This window comes from Carex rostrata, chromosome 28 (genome assembly GCF_964058835.1).
Source record: "Carex rostrata chromosome 28, lpCarRost1.2, whole genome shotgun sequence".
NCBI classification, from domain to species: domain Eukaryota; kingdom Viridiplantae; phylum Streptophyta; class Magnoliopsida; order Poales; family Cyperaceae; genus Carex; species Carex rostrata.
The window spans coordinates 5,033,763-5,056,453 of record NC_135945.1 but is presented as its reverse complement, the minus strand read 5'-3'; the positions used below and the strand labels follow the sequence as shown (position 1 = coordinate 5,056,453).

At 35.9% G+C, this 22,691-nt stretch overlaps 1 protein-coding gene and 1 long non-coding RNA gene across 2 annotated transcripts; one reads left to right on the top strand and one right to left on the bottom strand.

Moving 5' to 3' along the window:
* Nucleotides 1–983: 983 nt before the first annotated feature.
* On the top strand, nucleotides 984–1,973 carry LOC144545642 (uncharacterized). The gene is made up of 2 exons (XM_078294204.1): nucleotides 984–1,556; nucleotides 1,719–1,973. Exons 1-2 carry the CDS (start codon nucleotides 984–986, stop codon nucleotides 1,971–1,973), a joined length of 828 nt encoding a protein of 275 aa, XP_078150330.1.
* A 1,706-nt stretch (nucleotides 1,974–3,679) lies between these two features.
* Nucleotides 3,680–4,738, bottom strand: LOC144545547 (uncharacterized). The gene is made up of 2 exons (XR_013508543.1): nucleotides 4,648–4,738; nucleotides 3,680–4,009 (listed from the first exon to the last, which is right to left on the bottom strand). It is a non-coding gene; the product is annotated as an uncharacterized LOC144545547 (long non-coding RNA).
* Between the last annotated feature and the right edge of the window lie 17,953 nt (nucleotides 4,739–22,691).

Here is a 22,691-nt window from a genome sequence, read left to right as displayed (position 1 = left end):
TTGAGTGGTACATCTGAAACTAACCCACAAATTAATTTTTTGTAGCCAGTTGTTAATTTTGATATAACGAGGGAAATACAAATTGGTGGCAGCTTTTTAGTGTATTTCACCATTATTTTATTTCTTCATTTCTTTTTGGATCTAAAAATGTTGAATATAAAAAAGGTAAAAAGAACACACAAAGAAAAAAAACACAGAATTCCCCAAAAGAATAATTATATTTCTCATTTAACCATGCAAGCTTCTATCAAGCAGTAATATATCAAGCACCAGTAACTATCAAAACTAAATGAGCAAATAAATAAAAAAGAATCCTTTCATATACTCTTCTCTTTATATTCAAAAAGGTATCAGATGACTTGTTTATTGGTATACACCATAAACAGTTAAATTGCAGTTTATATCATACACCATATATTTTTTTTTTTTGAAAAGTAGTGGATTACCACCGATTTCATATATGAAACCAAAAGTACTTCTTAACATGGTATCCAAAATGGAGACCAAAGTAAGAAGTAGAATGTCATACAACAAAACAGGAATAAAGCAGTAAAAGAAACAGACATATCATACACCATATAACTAACCTCAATAATTATATCTGGAAAAAAAATATATTTACAAAACACCCTCATTGTGTCCACATCCAAAAATATTTGTTTTTTTGTTTCTTTTTAATTCATCAAACTTCTTTACTTGCAACTATAATCAGAATATGAACTTAGGGAGCAAAACAAGTCACGAATGAGCACAAAAGAGTAAGTATAAAGGAACAAATAATATAGAATAAGTATTCTCATATTTTTGTCACTAATCATCTCTTGCTGACCATGCAAGGAACTAATATTTTACGTATTAATTACACACTACTTTGAAGCCTTCTTCCATTTATGTTCCCTATCAAAGACTTCCTCAATAATCATCATCCAAATTCTTGATTTGTGCAATACCTCAAAAGCTGTTTTCACCTCAGGCAGCGATCGATGGGCTCATTTGCTGAAGCATTGTATACTTTCGAAACAAAGGAGGTTTCAACGCTTGCACCCCAGGGTCGAATAAATGCAGAATTGTTCAAAATAAAATCCTACGAAAGCATGTATACTATCAAGTACGGTCCCTTTACACTGGGCGACATCAAATGGGAGATCCACCTAGTACTGTTCGGAGAATATTTGCACTATTATCTCTGTTTGTTAGATGATGCAGTGGTAGTCAAGAAGTTTGGCTACATATACTTGGTGCAGGATCACAGTAGCAATGGTGATTGGAAGATCAACACTTGGATAAAATTAAACGAAGAGAAGAGTTTCGAAAGTCAAGTAACCATCTTAGCCCTGGCATTGGGTCTCCCCATGGTACCGCTAACATCCTTTAGCAAATCAGATCAAGAGAAATATTCTAAGGATGATTGCCTCTTAAATAAATTCGTATTATGGGTCATTGCTGATGATTCCAGGAAGGCGCCGGTAAATGCTGTGCACCTTGGACAGCCTCATCAACCCGAGTTCATATCACGAAATCTTTCTGTGCCTTCGACAGCCTCATCAACCGTCCAGGTAACTGATGATTTTGCAGATATTATTTTTCTTGTGAAAGAAGACACATTTGCTGCCCGTAGGTGTGTGCTTGCGGCTCGTTCATCTGTTTTCTGATCAGAACTTCTTGCCCTTCAAAAGGATATTAATATGAGCATGAAGAGTTTATGTGTATCCGTACAGCGCATTGATGGACTCACATTTAAACACTTGCTCCATTTCATTTATACCGATACCTTGCCGCCTGACTTCGAGGAGGTTACCCCACCAGAGAGATACCACCGCATGTTTGTCGCAGCGCATTGTTTTAAAATTGAAGGGCTCAAGTTAATATGTGAGAAGAAGCTTACCAAGGTGGTTGCCGATGCCATAATAACTGCAATAGATCTCTCAGAGTATCATGAGAGCAGTCTGCTCAAGATTGTTCAGCATGATTGAAATAACTGCCTCAACTGTTCTGGGTATAAAAGAAGTCAAGCACCTATGTCTATGTTAGCAGTAGTTGTACCACCGACAAGTATGTCGGAAAGGAGTCCAAGTAATAAAAGGGAATAAAAGATTTAAGAAATAGAGAATGAATATTGTATTAATCTTAAGTGTATCAATTACAATTATAATGAAGTTCATTTACAGACTATATTGTGGTTTATTTCTAAACATCTCCAATTAATTATCTCCTACCTACCACTCTTGTATTCCTAATTATTTCCCACATTATATACCCACTTATATCTCTAACAAGAGATCGGAGTTTATCCAGTTTTTCTTTTTCAAAGGTTTTGTTGTGATCTGTGTTTTTGTTAAGTTGTTCATGTTGTTTTTGTAAAGCTTGAGCACACATAGGGGAGCTTGAAAAATCAAAGGGGTTTATATATTGTGGCTCCAAATTTACAAATATAAAATTAGGAATCGTTCAGGCCCAACTATTTTTAATTTATGTGTTACGGATCTTGGCCCAAATACAAGCAGGCCTAAGGCCTCAAATCCAAATTTGGCAGCAACTAGACTTTCATTAGTACGGTCAATCTATTTATTCAAACATCTGTATGTTTGACTTTATTGAATAGTAGATAACATGTTGCAATTAATAAACATAATCTGGAAGGAATATTCTCAAATCATTGTCACTATATCTCATGTCTTAGCTTCGTGCTGAGCACACAGAGAAATAGTCTTTTCCCTGTTAATTACCGCCCAAATTGAAGCCCCCTTTCATTTCTGTTCCCAATCAATCATCCTCCAAATTCTTAATTTGTGCAATACCTCAAAAGCTTTTTTTTTTTTCACCTCAGCCAACAATGGGTTCATTTGCTGAAGGAGTGTTTACAGTTGAAACAAAGGAGGTTTTACGGCTTGCACCGCAGGGCCAAATAAACGCAGAATTGTTGAAAATAAAATCCTTCGAAAGAATGTATAATACCAAGTATGGTCCCTTTACTATAGGCGATATCAAATGGGAGATCTGCCTATACCCGGTCGGAGAATTCATGTGGTATTATCTCTGTTTGTTAGATGATATAGTGGCAGTCAAGAAATATGGCTACATGCATGTCCTTGGTGCAGGATTACAGTAGCGATGGTGAATGGAAGATCAACACTTTTATAAAAATAAATGAAGAGATGGATTTCAAAGCAACCCCTCTCGGCGAGGGTTTGGGCCTCCCCATGGTGCCGTTAACGTACTTTACACTAGTACAAAAAACCCCTTTACCGACTGTTCAAATACCCCTACACTAACTGTTATAGCGGCGTCAGTAAAGCCGGTGCCAGTGAAGGTTACCTTTTACTGACACTTGAAAAAGAGTCAGTGTTGAACACAACACTGACTGTTTTTAGAGCGTCAGTGTTGGTGTTCAACACTGACTCTTTTTAAAGCGTCAGTGTTGAACACCAACACTGACGCTCTAAAAACAGTCAGTGTTGAACACCAACACTGACGCTCTAAAAACAGTCAGTGTTGAACACCAACACTGACGCTCTAAAAACAGTCAGTGTAGGTCCTAAAAACAGTCAGTGTTGGCATAAAAATTTTGGCACGGTTCTGCTTGTATCGAGACTAGCCTCCATATTTTGGTAGTCATATAACTATTCGACATTCATTGACATTAAATAGAATATCATGCAAATAATGTAGACAATAAAAATAAAATGCAACACAATTTAACAACATAACATATTCATTCACAAAAAACCACACTATAGCAAAATTTACATAACCCATAAAAACAAAATATGCAACTGAAATTAACAACATTGTATTTCTTTTAAATAGGTTAGAAGTTGTCCAAGAAAAATATACAATTCTTGTAGTTGACTGGACTAAGCAAGGACACGAGAAGTCTAATTACCCAAAATTGCTCCAATTATCGCTTGACAAGAGAGGCTTACTTCATGTGTGCTTTGACAACAAACTCAGCAATTTTGAAAGGTACCTTGCAAGGATACGATCAAGCAGTTGACCTCCTTTGCACAACCTGTATTAACAGAATGTCATTAATCACCTCCAAATATCCACACTGAAATTTGGAAAGGACTAAGCATTTCACGCAATATACAGCCCACTGGTTATTGATTCATCACTATTATAATGAAATAAGGCCTACTATTGGTGTAGAAGCACAAATCACGGAGGATTAGGACTTTTAGTTTGGAACTAATGAATAAGCATTGCTAGGAAAAAGGTGAGTCATACGGACTGATTTCTCTCAGTTCAGGGATGTCGGAAAAATATAATTCAATCAAACAATAAAAATAGAATCAATCAATGAGATTTTTTTTCCTTTCTTAAAAGGAATTGTTAAGGATAGGGAACCTATAGATTTAGGAATAAACAAAGTTGTAGGAGATTGAAATTCAGTATAGTGTGTGTGTGTGTTTTTTTTTTTTAATTAAGCAGGCTTGGAAACCCCCAACTATTACCAAAAAAGGAAAGAAAAAGAACATGTCGTGACAGAAGCCTACTCAAAAGTTAATTATTATTTTTCAAATTCAATAAAAATACAAGGTACAGAGTGCAAATATAATTTTAGTGCAGTTGAGATGTGTTTTGTTCTATTAGGAAGGGAAACATAATATTTCACAAAAAAAATTATAATCAAGTCAAACATCATACCAGTAACCAGAAGCAAGCAACTTTCCACCAACCAATTTGGGCGGTTTTCCCCAAATGAGAGCATACCAGTAACAAAGAAGAACCAATACAACAGCATAAAGTAAAATAAAATGAAATGAACAAGCTAACAAACAGAATATAAATAAATTATGTACAGGTTTTAGCCAGCCCAACTCATATTATCATTTTTTAAGGAAAAAAAAAATAAGCATATGGATTTAAAAGATCGTTTGACCTACTTTTAGTGTTGATATTTAAAATAGGAAGAGAGGTGGCTGTTGAAGAAAATCTTTGTAAATATTGGTTCCTAAAACAGTTCCTACCAAACTTTCAAAGTAAATATTGGTTCCTAAAACAGCTATATATCAGGTGGTACCTAAGTAATTGAATACAATAAATGCAATGCAATAACATTAATTAACCTGATTGATAACTTGTTCTCTGACAAATTTGTGATGCTCTCGCATATGGTAGAATTGGTCTGACAAGGCCCTAAACTGCAAAAAAGCACCATATATTTAACAAATTATTTTATGTGCTCAAAAGTAAATAAAAATTATCAGAAAACCACATGAAGTAATTGTAATTATACTGAGTAATTATACTGAGTAATTGTAATTACAATAATCTTCTTATATTACAGTCTTTTTCTCATGTCACAATAAATTTTTTTGCTTGCTTCACCATCACCTAGCCTCACCACGTATCAGGCTCCTTCCATCATCCATCGAATTTAGTATGCCAGTTTACCAGAAACTCCAAAACTAATCGGTACCTAATGTACCATCGCCAACACTGGCTATAGAAGGGCTACAGAACCAACACGGCTCAACTACATACGATATTCAACACATCCAATTCAAGGGTTCGAGAGTCACAAAGGGCTTAACCACATACACACAAATCAGAACCGAGCCCGATAAGAAACAAAAACAGACGCAGTTCACAATTTAATTGATAGAGGGGATCGGTCCTTATGCCATATAAGGCATCACAGAAAAATCAAGCAAGAATCGAAAAGGGGATTAATTTATTACCCAACATGATCGAATCTGTAGAAGCCAGTTGGTACCAAGGTTGTGGATAGCGACTTCCCAACCCCGCCTCTCGACCGTCTTCGAGTCCAAATTCACGAATTAGTAGGGTAACCTTTTGATTTTGCATTTCCAGCCTCGTCGTCTTCAAATTGCAAAGGAGGTGACCTCCCAAATACTGGTTTCTTGACTCAGTACCTTGAATTTTTAACACTGCACTCTTGATAAAGTCTAATCTAACTTCAATTTAACAAATTACACAAACCATTAGCCACCACATCAAAAACATATGATAAAAATACATAATATACAGGACAGGGATTTGTAGCTTGTAAGCTGGATCAAGATTGAAATAAAGCAATCAATCTTGAGAGAACTCTTACAGTTACAACGGTTTCTTAATAGAACTCTAATTTTGGCCTCCATTTAGGGACTTTCCTGATTAAACCATATAGAGATGTACTCCCTCAATTTAGGGGTTTTCTGATTGAACCCTAAATAAAGCCAAGGCCTTGATTGGGCTAGATATATAAACATGCTTTATTGATTTAGGATTTTGTCTATTGAATACTTAGGAACTACAATATTTTTTAGGATTACAGCTCCAGTGCATGTCTGAGGGTCAGTTAGAGAAACTTAATTCAAGTAATTTGCACAATTATAGTTTACTGGCCTAATTTTTTGCAGATGATAATTCTATCAAACCCTAGTTAAGGATTCATACTTACAACAGCAAAAAAAAGAACCCAAAAACTTTTCGAAACAAATATTATACTGGAATTTTTGTCTATCTTTGCTCATTCGCAGGCAACGTAATGTATTTACCTCAATAATAACAAATCCATAATTACCATTAACAAGCTTTAAAACTACCCATTCCTAACAAATCAATTAACAAAATAGAAAACTAACCTAACAGTGGAGAAGAACGACAGGGCGGAGTTGTGGAGACTGGAGAGCCGCAAGGACGGTGATCAGCAGCCGGCGGAGGCGCGGTCGACGGTCAGTGCGGAGTAGCGGAGGCCGGAAAGACACAGTGGCGGAGAGCGGTAGGGGTCAGGGATTCGCAGAAGAATCGGGGCGGACTGACGGAGAGAAAGAAGAGCGACAGAGAGAAAGGGGTAGGCTGGGCTCGGCGGAGAGCGGTAGGGGTCAGGGATTCGCAGAAGAACCGTCGATTTCGAGTCTGAGGTGGCGCAGAGGCTGAGATTGCGGGAAGCTATGCCGCTTGATGTGAATTGGAGATGTACTGTGGGGGATCGGGGATGGAGGGATGGATGGCATGAGGCAGGGGTGCGGGATCTTGGCAGCGAGCCCTTTTTTCCATCAGGGTTTCGATTTTTGGCGGAGAGGGGTATGGCGCTTCATTTTTTCTAGCCGCGCGTTTTTTCCAAAATTTCAGCGGCATTAAACAAAAAATCACTGACGGTTTTATAAAAAACAGTCTACACTGACTGTTTTTTATAAAAACAGTCAGTGTTGATGGTGTAATAACATGTTATTGCAGCATCTTTTCTATATGAATTTTATAATTTAAATAGTTAATCTTTATTTTCTATGCAATAAATTCTTGATCTTAGTTTGCATTATCTTTTATGCATGAATATTTGTTGTTGGGTATTAAGCCCTTAATTAACGGATCCAAGTTTGCATGAGCATGTGTTACACAATTCTAAGTTTCTAATTAACATATTTTTATTTTTATTTTCTTCAGCATAAATTAAATTATCATATTATTTATTTATGTACATACTTTCTTAACAACTAATCAAAGTTTAAAAATATATTATAAATTTTGGAAGACTTAATTGTATTATAAAATATCCACAAATTACTTAATTGGATTCCCTTCTAATATTTGTCAACGGACACAAAATCCCAGTTGAAATCACATTTCATATAACCTATGATTTTCTTTAGGATTCTCCATCTTCTTGCATTTTCTTGTAATTATTAAATTTGTATTTCTAAAAACTTGAAATATTTGAAGTCTTAACTTGATTTTATTAAATAAATTAATGTATTACATGTGTTCAATGAAATGTTCAAGCCAAAATAGTATATTTTTAATTATTATATTTGAAAAAAAATAATTAAGGAAAAAATATAAATTAGAAAGGAAAATGAAACAAACAAAAATATGAAAAATATACATAATTGTTAAATATCTTACAAATTTAGACAGATTTATAAATACAAATTTATTATGTAAAATAAAAATCATATTGTATACGATAAAAAAAGCTTAATAATTTTCTACAGAAATAAAAAATCATTCATCTACAAAATAAAAAATAATTCCTCTACAGACACTTCATCATTTTCTAGTTTATGTTTCATGTTCACGATAGAAGATGTGAGTCATATATGCAATATGCATGTAATGTTATATAATATAATGTGTTAAAATCATTTAATTAAGCAATAAACATGTTATAGCATTAATTATTGTATAAATATTACTAATATAATTTTCATTACAAAATATTTTCTAAAATTAAAGTCAAAATTTCATGTTAATTGTCTAAATTTCACTAATCATGTAAATTACTAATCATACTTATTAAATAGAATATGTTCATTCGAATATACATGTATTATATTATATATACATGTATATACATATACATGTATTATATATACATATATTATGCATATATTATACATATATTATACATATATTATACATACATAGCCCATGCGGCGCATGCGGCCGCAAATGCTCAAAGCAAACCAAAATAAATTAATGTATTACATGTGTTCAATGAAATGTTCAAACCAAAATAATATATTTTTAATTATGATATTTGAAAAAAAAATTAAGGAAAAAATGTAAAATAAAATGAAAAACGAAACAAACAAAAATATGAATAATAAATATAATTATTAAATAAAATTCACCTAATACACATAAATTATTATTTTTAAATAAAATTCAACCCTAATAAATTATAAATACTGGAGCCAGACCCTCATCGTCTCTTCCCGGGAATTGAATTCCTCTTGATTTCAAGCTCTATGAAAAGATGTCCAAAGCAAGCATGTTAGCATATACAGTTACTGTGATTGTGTTAATTAGGAAGACATTTATAATCACTTGTAAGTTCTCAAAATATATTTAAACAATTGTTTCAGTGCACTTTATTTACACAGAACATGTGAGAACTACACTAAAATGAAGTCACTGTTTTTTCAAAATTTCAGTGGCATTAAAAAAAAAAAATCACCGACTGTTTTTAAAAAAACAGTCAGTATTGAACGCTAACACTGACTGTTTTTAAAAAACAGTCAGTGTTGAACACCAACATTGACGGCTTTTAAAGCATCAGTGTTGGTGCTCAACACCGACGCTCTAAAAACAGTCACTGTTGGTGTTCAACACTGACTGTTTTTAGAGCGTCAGTGTTGAGCACCAACACTGACGGTTTTTAAAGAAACAGTCAGTGTTGGTTATCAACACTGACGGTTTTTAAAGCGTCAGTGTTGAGTATGAACACTGACGCTTTTTAAAGCGTCAGTGTAGACAACCAACACTGACTGTTTTTTTTAAAAACCGTCAGTGTTGATAACAAACACTGATTGTTTTTCAAGCGTCAGTGTTGAGCAACAACACTGACTGTTATTTAATAAAAGGGTTAGTGTAGGTATAGCAACACTGATGCTTCGGTTAAAACAGTCGGTGATTAAGGGTCGGTGAAGGGGTTTTTTTTACTAGTGTTACCAAAGTAGATCAAGAGAAGTATTCTAATGATGATTGCTTTGTGCATAAATTCTTTTTATGGGTCAATTTTGATGGTTCCAAGAAAGCACAGGCAAAATCTATTCGCCTGCGACGGCCACAACAACCCCATGTAATATCAACAAACCCTTCCGAGCCTTCGGCACTTCACCAGCCAGATGAAGGAGAAATGGTAATATCACCCCCGTTAGACATAATTAGTACACTCCTAGATACCAGGGATTTTGCAGATATTATATTTGTTGTAAAAAAGAACACATTCGCTGCCCATAGGTGCGTGCTTGCGGCTCGTTCCTCTGTGTTCCGATCAGAACTTCTTGCTCTACAAGACAATATCAATACGAGCCTGAAGAGTTTATGTGTATCCATACAGCATATGGATGGACTCACATTTAAGCACTTGCTCCATTTCATTTATTCGGATTGGATTGGGTTGGGTTGATTTGAGACAGCTGGTTAAAAAAGAGACCCGTTGCTTTTGTTAGGGGGAGAGAGTGAAAAAAGCGGCCCAGCCCAGTTGGAATAAAATATGGCATACGTGATAGCTAGAGTTCTTTGAGAGTTAATTAATTTTGTACCGGTAATAGAAATCTTGAGTTTGAAGTCATGCTGTCGAATGAGAATGAGGATTGGAATCGGTGCGAGTAAAGCTAACAAACGGACCCGATCCCAACTCAAAGTTTGAGTTACTTTAAGAGTATGGGACTAAAATTTTCTTCAAAATTCATGCGGAACTTAATTTTGAGTTACTTTATTTAGTTTTATATTTTAATTAATTAATGAAATTCACACCATTAATAAATTAATGAAATTTTGCTCTCTATCTCTCTTCTCACAGTGCAAATATAATATTGGTGCAATTAATTGACAATCATATTGATCTGACGATTAATGTTTTTGATCAATAAAAAAAATTACTATTACTTCACATTTGTTATAATTAATTAACTGGTGTATATTAATTGTTGCATGCGTTGGTTACTTTCAATCTGATCAGGGACGTACAGTATTGAACAATTAATTAATATTTATGTGACATAATTAAAAAAACTTGGATTGAACATGGAGTACTAAACTAATTGGGTTTAATTACCAGTGGCCGTCTACTATATATTTATCCAATTACTTACTGTATCCAAATTATTTTAGACTTTAGATAAATAAACGGGTTGGGTTCATATACACATTATATATATAATGTACTTTTGAACAGCCAGATAATTTTAATAACATTGAATGTTCAAGATGAATTCCATATATAGCTTAGGAACTTCAATTTGTCACCTTTGATCTCTCTCATCTCAGCAGCTTCACTCAAGCTCAATTCAACTCCTTAACCAACTTCTTCAATCCCAATCCATATACAAATATTACCATATATAGCCTCACTAACTCATAAATTCACAGCCAAACATACTAAATTATAGCTACAAAATCACTTGACCATTAAATATTATTATGTCTTCTGCTCTGCAGCTGCAAGTAAGAATCCCAGTTGTAGTTACCGGAAGTTGACTTACATAAACCCGGGTTTCCTTCATAACTTGAATTCGAAAAACTGACCATCATTCGCCACTTGCTTATTGAAGCGGGTATGGACCCGTTAACCCATTATGACTCAAATCTAAAACATGAAGCAATTTCAGATTTCCAAATTCAGGCCATATCGACCCGTTAAGCCCGTTATTATTTAAGTAGAGAGAAGTGGCCATATCAAATCAGCTGTGCAAAAAAAAAATAAAAATAAACATACTTTAAACACTGACAGTTTTGGAGGGAGGGAGTATAAACTATTTAAGAAAGATATGTTTTTCAAACAGTTACTGTAGATGAATTCGAGCAACCCATATATTTAGAAGAATCTACTGAGGAGAGGATTGACATCTCATCTCATTCGAGAGAGAATTTGAAATGCAAAACCAAAATCACTACAGCAGATTGGTTTTTTTGCAACCGTTATCAGTGACCGGCGCTATTGCCAGTCGCAGATAATCAATTTCCTCCACAAAAAAAAATGAAGGAAAAATCAGAGTCGACGACACACTTTCTGTGACCGACGCCTTCACCGGTCGCAGAAAGTGTTGGTAAAAAAAAATCGCACGTTTAATTTCTCCGCGCCAGAACGCAACCCTAGCCGCACGTCCCCTCTTTCTCTCTCGCTCTTGCCACCGGGAATCGTCGATCGCGCCATAGCTAAACCCTCTCTGACTCTCCATCTCCGAACTGATTATCTTCTCCTCTCTAACTCTCCATCTCATCGCTGAAGGTTGAAGGCAAAGGCGAACTCTCTCTCTCTCTGTCCTCTCCTTTGGCTCAAAAGATCGGTTAGGTTTCAAATTTAGTTTTAAATTCTGATTTGAGTTTTGGTATCCATTTAATTAGCCATTTTAAGTACTGAACTATTAATCAATTTGGTTCATTATGATTGGGGTTGGGCAAGCTTAGGTGAGCTTGCTGGGTTCTTGGTAGCAGATCCTTTTACAGATCAACAACAACAACCAAGCCTTTGGTCCCAAACGAGTTGGGGTAGGCTAGAAATGAAACCCAATCACACTCAAACAATAAAAATAAGTAATAATAAAGTAGTCATAAAATAAAAGTAATAAAAATAAAAGTGAAAGTGATAGTAATAATACTAATATTAATATTAACTATATTTTACCTAAACGTAGAGGTCAAAGTCCTAAGCTTACATCCTAGACTCCAACCTCCTACTCCTATGACCTAAGACCTATAATACTATCTCTAAATAATCCCTAACCAGCATTAGGTCATGGTTCTGGTACGTGGATCGCTAGCTTCCACGCGCTCCTGTCCGAAGTCGACTCCTTAGCTATATTCCACTCCTTCAAGTCTCTTTTTACTGCTTCGTCCCATGTCAATCGTGGCCGACCTCTGCCTCTCCTTGTGTTTTCGATATGCCTTATAATTCCAGTACGCACCGGTGGAATCCTTTTACAGATCCTTTTACGAAAATTTGGTTCTCTTGTTCCTTTGAGATCTGAAATTGTAAGGAATTTTGCCTTATGTGTATTCAATTTGGTAAATTAAATATGATGCAAAGTTTGTAAAAGGAAAAATAAACCTCAATTTTTTTATTTAGGGTTTTGGATACCTATTACTTTAGATTTATTCTGATTTGGCATTAAGCAAAGTCTTAGACTCTGTGCTAATTGCAATGAGATGCAAACTAATTAAGATTTTTTTTTATTTTTGGGTTCTTTAGTTGGGATAGTATTTGAACTTGATAGTATTAATTTATTTTGGTAACACATGTTTTCTCTGTTTAGATTGGTGATCGATTTGAGGCACGTGAGCGCATTAAGTACACTAGAGACCAGCCAATCCAGTTGCGTGAGGTATAATCTAATATATGTTTTGGTTTTTGCTCTTAATAAAATAAAACTCTTATTTGGCCATTTAACAAAGCAATAATTTATTGGAAAAATTATAGATTATGGCTGTTGTACTATCATGGAGTTTACTAACAATGTCTAATTGAGTTAGGTACGGATTTGTGCTTGATTTGTGTGTGATAACTAGTGAGTTTTTTGGTTCACTATGTTAAATGCTGGATTTGTGCTTGATTTTTAAATTTTCATGTCTTTACTTGTGCGAATATATATTTGGCTAGATTTGTTGAATTGTTGTGTGCATTAAATTTTTTTGTTCTTTCTCATTGAGGTAAGTATGTCTTGGAATCTGCCATAAATGTGTACATATTCCGAATCAGTTTCTTAGAGAGAAGCTTAATTTTGTCTATTAGCTAGGTTTGTCTTGTTTGTACTTGCACAAATGTGGATGCATTTTTATACAAGCATGAGGCATTACTTTGAGCGTTAAATGAAAAGGTCACACTGTCATTTCCTTTAATTTGTTTATGAGTTTTGAGGAATCTAGTTGAGGCATGTTTTTTTTGTTTTACTGGTATTTGATCTGTACAAGTCTTGAATATCTCCAAAATGGTAATTAGATGCACATTCCTGTTTCTTATTTTGTCAAGAAAATTGACGGTATCAATATCACAGTGTCATATTTTTAGGGTTATTTTAATTCTCATTAATCAATGTGTATAACAATATTAACATCTCTAATAAAATTACTAATAGTGAAATTAAAAAGGTCGTTAGATTCCTTTTGATTTCTTGCAAATTAATTTCAGTTACTACATTCAATGCTCTCTTTAGGGTCAGAGTTTTGAGAAATCAAGTTGACGCATGTTTTTTGGTTTTACTGGTATTTGATTTGTACCAGTCTCGTATCTGTACCAATCTTGAATTGTTTTGAGAAATCAAGTTGTTTTCTTTCTTGCATAAATAACTAACCATATACTATAAATCAAAATAATTACAAGGAAAGATAAATCAGACACGATTCTCAGATTAAATCATACTTGTTTATGCAGGAAGTATAGGCATTTTTTGTTGGTCAATCTAGTATGGCATTACATAGTCAACTTGTCCTAGATGCTTCCTTTTAGCCTATTGTGGTGCTTAACTAAATTATAATAAAATAGTGGTATAAAGGTCCTGCTATTTTCATTGGAAAATAATTCTTTGTACATGTCTGAGTTGTCTGTATGTTTGCATGTACCTAACAGTCATCAGTTTTTACATGCATGAAATTTTGAAATTCATGCCAGATAGATCACATCCAAATGTACCAATTATATATATGTATAGTTATTTTCATCTGTGACCTCGATTACTATATATGTATATATGTTTTTCATCTGTGCCATCTAGTACTATAGCAACATTGTTTTGTTATCTCATCTCTAGATATGGCACCGAGTAGAAAGGGAAAGGCGCCGGCGGAAGACGAAGGAGAGTCTAGTGAGAGAAATGTTCGCGGTCGAAATGCATACAAAGCACCGCCTTCAGATCCGAGTTTGCGACCAGTGCTTCGGTTGGCGGGTTTCAAGTAATATTCAATTTTTTTGTATGTTGTAATTATGCTTTAATTGTAGTGATCGTAATAATTATTTCTATTTGCAAGACTTTTGATGCAGGGCACCCGGAGAAGACAAAGGATGTCACCAAAATTATTTCACAGGAAGTACGAAATAATTATCCTGGCCCGTACTACAGATACATAGATTTCCCCCAGGATAATAAAGATATTATCCAGACAGATTTTTTGGTAAGTAAAATTTTCTGAAATAAAACCTCTAATAATAAGGATATTATCTAGGAATTACGATATTAATTGTCCACTATGCATTGCAGAAGCACTATCAGTTTGCATCGGATGTAGTGGAGCGTGAGGCATGGACTACATTTAGAAAAATAGCTGATGTACGGCTGAAAGATATGCTTAATAAATGCAAGGGGGCAGCAAACAAGCAGTACGGAGATTCAATGCTTGAGTGGAAGAAGCGTGGGGCTGCTTCTCGCTCCTACTGCGAATGGATCAAGCCAGCCTATTGGCCCGGACTCGTCGATCATTGGTGCAGCGATGATTTTACCAGTCAGAGCAAGCAGAATGCAGAAAATAGGGCCAATGCCGAAGGTGCAGGGGCTTCGACGGGCTCTGTGAACATGCTTGTTCACAAACAGTGCTTTGTAAGTTGTTTTTCATTAAATTAATATATTTTCATTCTTATTGAATATAATCGAACTAACCTTGATAATCTTTTTTTAAATGAAATTGTCTTTCAAATTCTTAATAGGAGCAAACACAAGGGCGCGAACCCAGATGGAGCGATGAGCTATTTCAGCCTACCCATACGAACAAGAAGACTGGGGAATACGTTAGTACTAAGGCTAAAAATGCACAGGTAATAGTACTTTCGAATCGTTGTATAAAATATCATGGTTGATGTTGTACGTAACATTATTGTTATATTTTACAAAATTTGCAGTTAAAATATGAGAAAGCTATGAAGGACAAGTATGGAGAGGATAAAGAGACATAGCCCAGATACGACGCCGATCTCTGGTTCACTACGGGCGTTGATGATCAAAATACCCACGGCGATAACTACGGTCTCGGTACTCTAGGTAAAATAAACATTTTTTGAAATTTTAAATTTATTTTAGTTTTGTCAGATAATACTAATTGTCTTACTTTTAATGTTTCAGGCAAGATGAGAGGCATGTTTCGCTCTGGTGGGTCTAGCAGTGCTCGGTCGCACTCGTCACAGTCATATTCTTCTATGCCGCCATCGACGCATCTCACAAAAGAAGATATTGAGAGGATATCTTCCCGGGTACTTGATAAGATGGAGGCTCGCATTGAGGCTCAGGTGGAGGCTCGGTTGGAGGCTCGGTTCAGAGCTCCGGTACGAAATTCAATATTTCAGTATGTTTTAATTGTGAAATGTAAACCCTAAATCATAATTATCTAAAATACCCTTTTACAACTTCACAGGGAGGTTCAGGCTCGCTGTCGGCCTCGATTCCCGCTCCTCAGGATGACGAGGATGATGACGAGGATGACGGCGACGATGGTACTGTTTAGTTTAGTTATTTATATCTTCTTCAGATGTTGTCTTGACATTTAGATTATTTGTTTATGGTACTTGATTAGATTATCTGTTTATGTTATGCGACATTTAGATCGATATATTACTTGACATTTCGATTTTATGTTTGATCGATATATTATCGGTTTTTCGATATTTATGTTTATATCTATTTTTTATGTATCGATGTTTTGTATTTATGTATTGTATATATCGATGTTTATGTTGTATGTTGGTACGTGTCGTATCAATTATTAAATGATGCAAATTTAAATAATAAAAAAATTCTAAAAACCTGACAGAAAACTTTATGCGACCGTTACTTTGGTCGCTGAAACTACTTCCTGACGTCAGCAAAAACAAATAGCAACTAGAAAAATTTGGTCGCAGAAAATGTATCAGCGACCGGCTGACGTCATTCAGCGACTGTTTACGTCAGCAGAAGAGCATCTGCGACAGTGCTTTCTGCGACCGGTCTATTAGCTACCGATGTTATGTTCTGCGACCAGAATTCCGGTTGCAGAAAGTAATTTCTGCTGTAGTGAATCAAGCATTGAAACTACAACAATAAAAAAATCAGTAAAGCAGGATGGTACGGACAAGTCCCAGTACCATTCAGGTGGTACAGGTGGTAGAGTACTCCGTAAAGAAGGTGTATATATTGGTCAAATTTATTTTCAAATTTAGATGGTACACAGAAGAGAACCCGCCTCAGATTTCAATTTGGCCTAATTAGGCCTAATTTAAATCAAAAAATTCAACTACTTGGTACTGATATAAAGCAGTGAAGTGATAAAATTATGCTGCACAAAAAATATTATTCCTAAAAGAGTTGCAATGAACTACAGTAAACTGATTCATTTGCTTTCACATGGTTAAAGAAGTATTATCAGGGGCAAATTATCAAAAGGAAGACAATTCCTACAAGTACAGTACACCATGTGTAATATCAAAATACCAAATATGCCCTTTATTCAATCTATATAATTAAAGACCTGATAAATCTATCCAGGTTTTTATATATTGGACCAATTCAACTAATAAAGTAAGTAATTGATATAGTACTAGAAGGGCCCACCTCTCTGAAGGATCTTGCGCCTCTCTTTCTCTATCTCCAGGCATTAACTGGTACAGGTGATTTTCTGGTGCCTTTCGTTAGTTTTTCATCTTCATTAAACTATAGTTCCTGCAATGGAGAAAAGTTGGTTTACTTCAATTATACCAGCAAAAAAAAATAGAACATTCTGAAATTCCAACAAAATAACAAATGTTAAATGGTCTAGAATTTTTATATCAAGTGAAGAGTAATGGAACTCATTGTTGGCTTTTGGAGCTCTCGACTTGCTCGTTTGACTAGATTTGCAAAACATACATAATTGTTAATGAATAAGCTTAATTTGCCATTAAATTCGTGACTGCACAGTAGACATATTTTGAGGCTGATTAATGAGAGAATTTGAAAGGGAAATTCTAGATCAGTCTAGACAAATGAGGAGTCTATTTGACGTGTCTTTGAGTCTAGTTTCTGGTGGTTCAAGTTTTAAGTTGTTTGGAGTTCCCTATAAAAAGTTATTGCAGTTTTAGTTACCAAGGGTCAGAATTAAGGGCTGCTGTTTAGAATTCTGTTTTTCATTTATTTTGTGTACGAATTTTAAGAGTTTACTTTAATGTTTAAGAGTCTATAAATTGAGTTGTGTCCTGTGAAGAATGTAAGAGGAGAACATTTGTTTAAGAGTTAATAGAAAGATAATTGTGTTCTTGTTTTCTCTTCCTCCAATAGCACTCTCTTTTTATCAAACTGGTATCAGATCCGATGGAAAATTCCGGGAGAATGTCAGTGGGGGGTATGCCACTGCCACGACTCACCAAGTCGAACTATGACAATTGGAGTATTCAGATGAGTACATTGCTCAGTGCGCAAGACACATGGGAAGTAGTCGAAGCCGGCTATGAAGAGCTGACTACAACGAGCAATCAGACCGCGAATCAGATGAAGGCGTTGAAAGAAATGTGTATGAAAGACAAGACTGTTCTCTATTTCTTGTTCCAAGCAATGGATGAGTCAGGTTTCGAGAAAATTGCTGGTGCAGCAACTTCGAAGGAAGTGTGGGATACTTTGCAAAAGGTGTTCAAGGGCGCTGACCGAGTAAAGCAAGTAAGACTCCAAACTTTACGAAGCGAGTTGGAGGCCATGAAGATGAAGGACTCGAAAGGTGTATCTGACTACATCAACATCATGCGTGTGCAAACAGTGGTAAATCAACTAAAACGAAATGGAGAAATCCTAACTGATGCAAGGGTGGTGGAGAAGATTTTGCGATCATTGACTGAGAATTTTGAGAATGTTGTTTGTGCAATTGAGTCGAAAAATTTGGAAGAGATGACCATTGATGATCTTGCGGGTTCTCTTGAGGCGCATGAACAACGAAAGAAGAAGAATGAGTCACTTAAGGAAGCGCTGCAAGCCAAGGTGTCTATCAAAGACGAAAAGGTACTCTATACTTGAAACTTTCGTGGTAGAGGGCGAGGTCGTGGAGGTCGCAGCAATGGTCGCGGTGGTGAAGGCCGCGGACGTGGAAACAGTTATGAAAAAAAGGGTGAGTCGAGCCAACAGAATTGGCATGGTCAAGGACGTGGTCGTGCGAGAGGCAGCCGGTCAAATAATTCAAATGTCGAGTGTTACAAATGCGGCAAGTATGGGCACTACGCAAAAGAGTGCAAATCAAATGTCGAGTGCTATATTTGCGGTAAGTATGGGCACTATGCAAAGGAGTGCTATTCCGAGAAAAAGGTAGAAGAAAACACGAATCTAGTCACGGAAGAGGAGACAAGAGAAGATGGTGTTCTCATGATGGCCTACAAAAATACCGTTCCCGACAGCGACACGGTGTGGTATCTCGATACCGGTGCTAGTAATCACATGTGCGGGCACAAGCACCTATTCAAGGAGATGCGAAAGGTTGAAGATGAACACGTGCCATTTGGAGAAGCGTCAAAGGTTCAAGTAAAGGGCTGAGGTAAAATATGTTTTTCTCAAAAAGATGGTAAAGAATGGTCGATTGAGGATGTTTATTATGTGCCTGACTTGAAGAGTAACATTCTTAGCATGGGGCCATTATTGGAGAAGGGATATTCAGTTTTCATAAAATTAAGACCGGGTGTTGCACTTGAAGGACAAAAAAGGCCGGTTGCTTGCACATGTAGAGATGGCCAAGAATCGAATGTTCAAACTGAACTTAAGAAATGTGCGGGAAAAGTGTTTGCAAGTCAACATGGAGAAGGCTGAGCAGCTTTCCAGTTTGGTGGATGAATAGAGGGGAAAAGCAGAAAAGTGCAACACAAAATCTCTTGCCTCAACCATTTAACAACTAGAGGAGAAGGAGACACTGTTGCATGAGACAGAAATTGAAATTTATACCTTGAAAGAGAAAATGAAGATGCAAGCTGCGAAGGAGGAGAAGGAGTAGCTGCTGGAGAACTTACATCGAGTTGCAAGTAAATGTGGCAAGCAAGGCAATTGAAGAGGCAAGAACGGAGAGCTTGCAATTGAAGGAGAGGTTCTTGGATAAGGAAAACGAATTGCAGAGTATAACACAAAAGAATGAAGAGCTACAGGCTCGTCAGTCAAAGGCTGAAGAAAGGATAGATGAGTTTAGTTCTCAGCTCAAGGAGGTGGTGATTGTAGAGACAGCCCAAGAAATGCCTGAAGAAGCAAATCCCATGTTAGAGAGTCTCTTCATAGGTGCAAAGAGGAAGAATCAAATGATAATGTCGAATAAGAAGGGGAGAATGGAGATGCAAAGAAAGAAGAGGTGTAGAGTAAAATGGCAGAGAGTGAGCCTCCACACGAGGAAAATGGTGGAGAGGATGAGAAAGTGGATTTGAAATCTGGTAATGGTAATCAGGTTGACAATGGATTAGGTTTGAATGACACGGGTAAAAAGGAGATAGAACTAGTGAATGTGAAAAGTGAGGACCAAGCAGTTGACATCTTTACAAAGCCACTGTCCACAAGACTATTTGAGAAAATGAGAAACCTATTCAGCATGAAGAACATAAAAGAATTAAGTTTAAGGAGGGGTGTTGATTAATAAACTTAATTTGCCATTAAATTCGTGACTGCACAGTGGACATATTTTGAGGCTGAATAATGAGCGAATTTGAAAGAGCAATTCTAGATCATTCTGGACAAATGAGGAGGTCTTTGAGTCTAGTTTCTGGTGGTTCAAGTTTCAAGTCGTTTGGAGTTTCCTATAAAAAGTTATTGCAGTTTGAGTTACCAAGGGTCAGAATTAAGGGCTGCTGTTTATAATTCTGTTTTTCATTTATTTTGTGTACGAATTTTAAGAGTTTACTTTAATGTTTAAGAGTCTATAAATTGAGTTGTGTCTTTGTGAAGAATGTAAGAGAAGAACATTTGTTTAAGAGTTAATATAAAAATAATTGTGTTCTTGTTTTCTCTTCCTCCAATAGCACTCTGTTTTTATCAATAATTGCATTTTACAGTTTTCCTTCTTGAGACGTGCAGATTCATGACAACAGAAGATTCAATAAATACACATCGAGGATGAATTAATGAACTGCAAAATAACATTGAAAATGTGGTCATGAAGCACAAGATACTGGAGAGCAAAAGCATAACTCAAGATTAAAGATAATTAATTTGTAAAATTAGTAAAATAAGCTTGAGACTAACCTAAGTGAGGCCTACTGTTGCAACAGTCCTTGGTCCAAGGACCGTTGCAACGGAATAAATAAATTCACAGAAATGACTGTGGTGGATTAAATCGGAATCAAGCGGCTCCAGCCGGAAGATGAGACATAAACTTCCGTTAAGGAGACCGTTATAACGGTCCTCAACCGTTACAATCCAAACCAGTTCAAACTACCATACCGTTGTAACGGTCCATGTACCGTTGCAACGGTCAACACCAAATACTTTATTTTTATCAGCTCTCTATAAATACAAGCTATACCAAGGTTTCGATTGACACTCTAGCTGCCTCCAACTTCAATATTTCATATTTACAGATCTAGAGAAAGTCATTGTTGCTTGTGTGCTTAAACTTCAATACTCAATGAATCTCAAGCTTATTCAATCAATTTAACAACTCCTAGAATAATCATGCATGATCAAATCAATTACTACTTTGAGCCTTGTGCTCACCCAACAACCCTTGAGTCCTCACGAATCAAATTAACTTGACTCCTTTGCCTTCTTTTAAGATATCTTAGCTATTTAAGAGGAACATATATTGATGCAGTTGATTAATCCATGATTTACAGGGTTTCTTTGGATCTGCTGTGACCTTCTAGCTGCAATCGTGGTTCATATCAGTTAGAGGGCCTTTGTATTCTGCCATGTTTAGCCCGCTCTCGACTATAATTACTACAGTTCTTTCTTCTATTATACTTCATGAAGAGCTCCACATTGGAAGGTAATTGTTAATTTTTGTAAGAGAGAAGAGATGTAAGAAAATAACTTATTATTGCAATTTTATTTTGAGCTTTACATGTATCTCTATTTATAGAAGAAATTTAAAATCTAGCCGTTGTACTATTAATTACAACTACCTAACGTATTAATTACAAGACATTACAATTCAAAAATCATAACTAGCCGTTATTTTTAACAGTAATTGTGTTCAAAATCATTCACAAAATTCATAGTCAGGATAGTTTTACCATTATAAATCCTCATCGAGGAACTTGAATAAAACCATAAATATAAGTAAATCAATGACATATTAATAAATAATAAAGGAAAAGAAAAGAATTGGAACGGAAAAGGTTTACTATTATTAGTAGTGTAGATTCTAACGGCCATTTTTATTAATACCCCCAAAAAAGGAAATTTTATTAATGCCCCTGTCATCTGGTTTTTCTCAAAACTGCCCCAACCGCTCCAGGCACGGGCAGCCCAAAACACCAAGCAGACCGCCCCCTGCAGGGGCAGGCCACACCTCCAGCAGACCGCCCCCTGCAGAGGCGGTCCACTATGCACAGTACGGATCCCTATAAATTTCCTTTTGTTTCTCTCTCCTACCACTCCAAACCAGAAAACATCCTTGTAGAAGCTGTCAGCGAATTTGGCGATTTTTGGAAGGATTTTTGGCGATTTTCAGGCGACTGCTACAGGTAATTAATTTTTTAATTAGTTTATAATTAAACATTGATACTATAGCAATTACTGTGCATTTACTGCAGCAACCTGCAGCAACAGGCATTTTTTGTTTTTTTTTTAATTATTTTCTAATTAGCCATTTATTACTGTACCCGTTATAATTACAGTACAATTACTATAGTACTTATAAAATTAATTTTTAAATGTAGTTTGTTAAAGAAAAGATGTTAGTTGCGCTGTATGTGGGCGGCAAGCTAATTAAGGGTGCAGATGGCGTGTATTACACGAAATAGGCAGCATTTGGCTTCCATGTTGATGAAAATACCACATTTTAGGAACTTAATCAAGTAGTATACGAAAAGACTGCTGTAAACCCCAACAGGTATGAAATATAATTGGCTATACAGATTGACAACTCACAAAGGGGTGGGGTGGGGTGGGGGGTAGACCTTACTTTGTGAGATATCCTATAACATATGCAAATTTGTGGAGATTTGTGTACACTCTATTTGAGTCTAGTGGGGTCCCGGTAATGGAATTATATTCGAAGAGGGGTCCCCGGGCTGGAGTTGGACCATCTAGTGTTCCCTCGGTTGGACCTTCAGGTTATGACAATTCGGGTTATGAAAATCAAGGGTACCAGTCCAGTTATGACAACCAGGGGTACCACCACTCCCCTCA

Coding starts and splice junctions, on each gene's coding strand:
- LOC144545642 (XM_078294204.1), top strand. CDS start 984: ATGGGCTCATTTGCTGAAGCATTGTATACTTTCGAAACAAAGGAGGTT. Junction 1,557..1,718: donor CAGCCTCATCAACCGTCCAG/GTAACTGATGAT, acceptor GTATCCGTACAG/CGCATTGATGGACTCACATT.